This window comes from Arachis duranensis, chromosome 8 (assembly GCF_000817695.3).
Source record: "Arachis duranensis cultivar V14167 chromosome 8, aradu.V14167.gnm2.J7QH, whole genome shotgun sequence".
NCBI lineage: Eukaryota > Viridiplantae > Streptophyta > Magnoliopsida > Fabales > Fabaceae > Arachis > Arachis duranensis.
In genome coordinates, this window is record NC_029779.3 from 13,120,841 (window position 1) to 13,127,554 (window position 6,714).

The window sequence follows — 6,714 nt, forward strand, 5'->3', positions numbered from 1 at the left end:
GTGTAAGAGAAAGAAAGACTAACCTTTATCGCCCACACACAAGAAGAGGCATCAAAACCCCGTGTTTGCCAGCTGTCGCATTTTTTAAAATTTTAAAAATATCAAAACCAGCGAAGAAATTCCAAATTTTAAAATGTCCAGGTAACCGACAATGGTGCAGAAAATAAAATAGTAATTAATCACACAATAAATACAAAAAATAAAACGATCCGACGGTCCATATCGCGTTTCAGAAACGGCCCCACCCACGCTTCGCAAAACGCAATTATCGGACGCAGCAGACTCAAAAACCACCCCTCTCACTTTCGCCTTCTCCGCGTTCTACCATCTCATCGCTCTCTATTTCATTTTCTCTCTCTAGAAACCAGATCTCTTCTCTCTCCCCCTCTCTCTCTCTTTCTCTCTTTCTCGCTCTTACGCTCACTCTCTAGGTTCGGAGAAATGGCGGCAGCACCATCGCCACGGGAGGAGAACGTATACATGGCGAAACTGGCGGAGCAGGCAGAGCGTTACGAGGAGATGGTTGAGTTCATGGAAAAGGTGTCAGCCGCAGCCGATAACGAGGAGCTGACGGTGGAGGAGAGGAACCTTCTCTCGGTGGCGTACAAGAACGTGATCGGAGCTAGGCGTGCGTCGTGGAGGATTATCTCTTCCATCGAGCAGAAGGAGGAGAGTCGCGGCAACGAGGACCACGTTGCGGTGATCCGTGACTACAGATCCAAGATCGAGTCGGAGCTCTCCAACATCTGCGACGGGATCTTGAAGCTCCTCGACACCCGCCTCATCCCCTCCGCCTCCTCCGGCGATTCCAAGGTCTTCTACCTTAAGATGAAGGGAGACTACCACCGGTATCTCGCCGAGTTTAAGACCGGCGCAGAGCGCAAGGAGGCAGCCGAGAGCACCCTCGCGGCTTACAAATCTGCTCAGGTATATCAGTTTTCTTGTTTCTTGTAGATCTCTGTTATATTTCGGTTCAGATCTGTTAAGTTTTGTTAGCCAGATTTCAGATCTTAATCTTCTATTTTGTTGTGATTCTTCAAATCTGCACTCTTTCTCTTGGTTATTCTTGATACTCTGCGGTTACGCATGTTTGGTTTTAAATATTTTAAATATTTTGGTCATCAGACATGGTTGCTAAAAATTTCCATGATTATTTGTGAAATATCTGTGAGATTATCCTTGTAAACAATTTTGAATTAGGAAATTTTGATGTGGCTTTTTTTTGTTTTATCTTATTTTGTTATTACTTTTATGCATGTAGTAAGTTTTACACGTGATTAGGTCTAATACTGTGTGCTTCTTTGTGTTGTTAAGGACATTGCTAACGCGGAGCTGCCACCAACTCACCCAATCAGGCTGGGTCTTGCTCTAAACTTCTCTGTGTTCTACTACGAAATCCTCAACTCTCCGGATCGTGCTTGCAACCTTGCAAAACAGGTTAGATTTTGCTAGATCCTTGTTATTTTACTGTTTACTTCTATCAGATGTTTCGATGGATTGCGATAGAAAGGGAAAAACTGTGGACTGGGCCCGTTTGCAGTGCCATCATCAACGGTTACTGTTTAGTGTTTTTTGAATAACTCAAATCAACCTGTCTATTTTACCACTATGGCAAAATATTTATCGAGTTATTGCTAAGCAATAAATGTTTTGAAGTTCATTAAAAATAAAGCTAATAAATAATAAAATATTTGACAAGTCATATACTCGTAATAGATGAGCGATCCCCTTCAAGCGTTAGAGAATAACTTCATGATTCGTCCTGATCTTGTAGTATATTGTTTATATACTCATGAACATGATGATGAATATTTTCACTTCTATATTCAATAGGCTTTTGATGAAGCCATTGCTGAATTGGACACACTTGGAGAGGAGTCTTACAAGGATAGCACTTTGATCATGCAACTCCTCCGTGATAACCTCACCCTGTGGACCTCTGACATGCAGGTATTGATTCGAACCCCCATATTATGTTTGTCTGTCACATCATTTCATGAGCTATGTATTGAACTTCTATTTGTTCTTTGTTATGGTTTCAGGATGATGGAGCAGATGAAATAAAAGAAGCTCCTAAACCAGATGAACAGCAGTAAACAAATTTTTACTGCTAATTAGAATTGAACTTCTCCTCTATATGTTTTTCAAAGGAGAAGCTGCTTGTTTGATCTCGTTTGGGTACTGAGATTTTAGGCATTCATGTCTGTTATGAATTATGGATGTATTGGGCCGTTTTTAGTTTGTCCTTCCTTTTAAGTGTTTCTAAATTGCTTATTTTCTTGAGGACACCCAAGTTTTTATTACATGGAATTGGAATTTTAAGATTCACTTCACCACTAGAGAATTTGCCGCTGCTGACTTGTTCTTAGTCATTGTTCTCTTCGCCTGTGTTCATATCGGAAACTACGTACTCTTGAATTTACTACTTGGCCCGAAGTCGCCGTCCAGACGAATAATTAACCCGAGATTACTGCTTGTTTTTTACGTACGTACCCAATTCCTGTATTTTCTGTTGATTCGTGCCATTTCTTGATATTCATAATCATAAAATGCTCTCCGCTAAGGACAAACAATGAAACAAGCATAGGACGGCTTTGCTTGTTAGTGAGAAAGCTGAGACACATGCGGTACTGAATTCGTTGTCCTGATTGCAACAAACTGTGTCCTCTGCGCAAAGTACGGCTTTGATAGCTCTATCCCTAATGTCACCGTTCTATTTTAACTTAAATCATATAAATAAAATGTTAAGAGGGACCTAAATAATGCGAGATAAACAAAAGAACCTGAAGCATGAACTTCAACAATCAACAAGTGAGAAACACCATCGGTCCATAGCAACACCATGAAACCACGCTGTCCCGGGAAGTATAATGGTAGTATAAACATGATTGGCGTGGAAGGATTTTGTGGAAGCCTGGAAGGAAATGTGAAAAGGTGTTCGCAATTTGATCTATTTGGAACCTATAGGATGGTTATTGTTGGAGTTGTACCGAGGCCTATGACGCCTAAACTTGATTATCGGAGTACTGAAGAAAACTTACCTATTCAACTGTCATACTCAGAGTCCTCACATAGTCACATGTCTTTTCCAGTTGTCAAAATCGTCTTGATGCAATTTATTCACACGCTCCACCCCAGTTTTATATTCATATTTCCCAGTAAAAAAATAATTAAATAAATAATTTTTTATTAATAAAATAAAAATTTGCTAAAAAAGGCTTTTGCTAAGAATATTGCAAGTAAACAATTTTAATAAAAGGTATAAATCAAATTTCTAAAGTTTTTATATATTAAATACATTGAAAATTTCAATTTTTTTTACTCTTTTATCCTATAACTTCTTAACATATTTTAGATAAATTCATAAAAATAACACGATCTAATGACTAAATAAATAAATACTAAGAACTTCCGTAGTACTTGTATAATTTACACACCAATTTTTTTATTAATTAAAATCCTATTTAACATAAAAATTATTGCATGCAAAAGAGCTTAGATTCAAATGGATAATACAAAATGTATACATAGCTTTATTTTTCCTTCATTCTTTAAAATAGTTGGATGGTAATATTACAACTTTCTTTTCTATAATGGTCCCACGAACATGTAATGTATGTAAATGAGTCAACGCTGATTAACGGTGGTAATGGGATGTTTGCCCTGTCCGACTCGTTTCGTCCTACAATAACTCGCATTTAATTCATTTATTTTTATTTGTAGATAATAAAAAGTTAAATTTTAGTCCATTCTATTTCTACTCGTTCTTATAATTATTAAAATTCAACAAATAAAGTTAAATTTCAAAATTTATATAACCATCGTTACATATATAATATATATATTGGAGCGAATAAAGACGGGTTTAACCTAAATCTAATCTCATTCCACTCAAAATTTGTTTTGTTAAAGATTTATTTCAATGCAGAAATAAATAATTATTTGTCCCGAACAGATAGAAATAAAATGAATACCTATAAATTCGAATAGTATTGTTACTCTAAGCTGATGTAATTCTTGATTATAGGAAAAAAAAAAATTTGTGCCAAAATTGCTGGGAGTGGAGCGATTTGTGGTTTGACAGGTGCTAGATGTTAATTATATTTAAAATTTTTATTTTTTTTAAAAATTACTTCCACCAAACATTAAATCACCCTTAGTATTTTATTTGTCTTGTTGCTTATCTATATAAATTATTGGAAGCAATTTCTTTAATTTAAGACTGCTTTTAATATGTCAGTAAAACATACAAGTATATCATAATTATGCATTACTCCCATTATCACCCAATATTAAAAAAAATAAACCTTAATATCAAGTATATGCATTATGGTGTATTATTGATTCACTTGTCATGTAATTATTATTATTACTATTTTAGTTTTTAGATATTACGTATACTTATGTATATACAAATTTTCTTTTATCATAATAAGAATTTTTGTACTATTACAAAATTCTAACCGTTGTTTTAAGTAAATAGGAGATTTATGTCACGATAATTTTTATAATGGTATATTTAATACTATTATGATGGTATTTTAGAGTGTTTGAGATTATTTTAGATAATTTTAAAATATTTTAAAAGTTCTAAAAGATCATACAAAATTCTAGAAGATTTTAAAAGGTTATAGAACATTTTAAAAAAGTGTGTATATATGTAAAAGTATAAAAAGTCATATAGAATAATCTAAAAAAATTTAGAAATATGTGATCGATTAGATATTTAATAAAGATTCTGGACACTCGATTTAGACCGTTGATTAGATTTAATCATAACTGTCTATTAGGTAGCGTTTGTTTTGAGGTACTGAGACAGAGACTGAGAGACTGAGACTCAGTATGATGTTTGTTGGTTTAGAGACTGGTACTGAAATTCCTGTCTATGTCTTTAAAATTTCAGTATTTCAGTACCTCCAAAAAGTGGAGACACAGAGGACTAAAATTTTTAGAGATGGAGACTGAAACTTTAATAACATTTTATACTTAAAATACCCTCATTTAAATTAATTAATTTCAATTTTACCTTTTGTGCAAATTAAATTAGAGTTTCATTCTTGTTTCAATTTCTGTCTCCTATTTTGCACTAAATAGAATACTGAAATTTATTTCAATCTCTATCTCTTAGTCTCCGTCTCTTAATCTCAGTCGTTCCGTCTCTGTCTCTCCACCAAAGGCTACCTTAAGGAGGTGAATTGCTATAAATAGGAGTGAAAATTTTGGTATTGGGTGTGAGAGTTATTTTTTAAAAAAAAATTGTGTAGTGAAATATTCTTCCTACGAAAACTTCTTTTTTTTTGTATTCATAATTTTTTTTGCTACACATTGAGGGTTAAACTTACTTGATCTTAACTTAAGAGGTTAATTAAGTCCAAGGGTCGGTACGGTAGCGTTGGAATGTCTTTAAGGCCGTGACAATTTGGCATCAGAACAAGGTTCGAGAGAAAACATAAGTGATTCGTGGTTAGGCTTCTATGTGACAATTGAGCATGTTGAGACTCAAAGGGGAATAGATGTTATTCCGTCTCAATGGGAAAGAAAGAAGGTACATTCTTCAAGTGAACCTAAAGGCAAAGACTCTAATTTTTTTGAAGAGCGATTTTTTTTGTTGGAGAAGGTTCTATCCTCTATGGATGTGTATCTTCACATGATAGAACATGTCAAGGAGACCATCAAAACTCATGTATTGAAAGAACTAGATGCTTTGAAAGCATACTCCAAATATTTATTGTCTCTCTTATAATGGTCGGTCGAGATTTTTCTTCCTTGAATAGTTTTAAGGAATTTTTAAGTTTCTCTTCTATTTAGAGCATGCTTTCTTTGAAAGCATCTAGTTCTTCTAACACATGAGTCTCAAGGGTCTCCTTATAATGTTCTATCATTTGAAAACGCACATTTTCCAATAAGAAAACACTCTCTACAAAAAAGTTAAAGTCCTTACCTTTAATCTCAGTTGAAGAACGCACGTTCTTCCTTTTTCATTGAAAAGGAATAATATCACTTTTCCTTTATGCTCCATAGTTATACTAGAAGTCATACCCACGAATCAATTGTGCTTTCTCTTGAATCATGCTCTGATGTCAAATTGTCACCACTTTGGACACATTCCAACACTACCGTGCTGATATTTGAACTTACTTAACCTCTTAAATTAAGACCAAGTTAGTTTAATCATCAATATTTAACAATAAAATTATGAATACAGCTGAACACAAGAGAAAAGAGATTTTGGTGAAAAGAATGTTTCACTACACAAGTATTTGTTATAAATAACTCATACAACTAATGCCAAAACTATCACTTTTATTTATAGCCAACCACCTCCTTACTTGACGGTTATGATTAAATTTAATCAAATAGTCTAAATCAAGTGTATAAAATCTTCATTACAAATATCTAATTTATCGCATTTTTCTAAACTCTTTTAAATTATTCTATACCACTCTTCATACTTTTATATATATCCACATTTTTTCATAATACTTTATGATATTTCAAAGTTTTTTAGAACTCTTTAGGATTTTTCGAAACCTTTTGAGATATTTTAGAACATTTTAAAATTCTATCTCAAATAATCTAAAATATTATACAAATATTATAAAATATAATATTCTAAAAGTTATAATGACACTTAGAGCCCGTTTGGGAAGTGCCAAAAGCTACTTTTTTTACTTTTGAATTATGAAAAGTTACGATAAGCGTGTTTGACACCAT

General features: G+C 33.7%; 1 protein-coding gene across 1 annotated transcript; it reads left to right on the top strand.

Annotated features, from left to right (window-relative positions):
- Positions 1-261: 261 nt before the first annotated feature.
- LOC107460876 (14-3-3-like protein) lies at positions 262-2,333 on the top strand. Its single transcript, XM_016079295.3, has 4 exons — positions 262-927; positions 1,315-1,437; positions 1,834-1,950; positions 2,043-2,333. Exons 1-4 carry the CDS (start codon positions 442-444, stop codon positions 2,094-2,096), a joined length of 780 nt encoding a protein of 259 aa, XP_015934781.1. The 5' UTR covers positions 262-441; the 3' UTR covers positions 2,097-2,333.
- Positions 2,334-6,714: the final 4,381 nt, after the last annotated feature.

Coding starts and splice junctions, on each gene's coding strand:
- LOC107460876 (XM_016079295.3), top strand. CDS start 442: ATGGCGGCAGCACCATCGCCACGGGAGGAGAACGTATACATGGCGAAA. Junction 928..1,314: donor CGGCTTACAAATCTGCTCAG/GTATATCAGTTT, acceptor TGTGTTGTTAAG/GACATTGCTAACGCGGAGCT. Junction 1,438..1,833: donor CTTGCAACCTTGCAAAACAG/GTTAGATTTTGC, acceptor TATATTCAATAG/GCTTTTGATGAAGCCATTGC.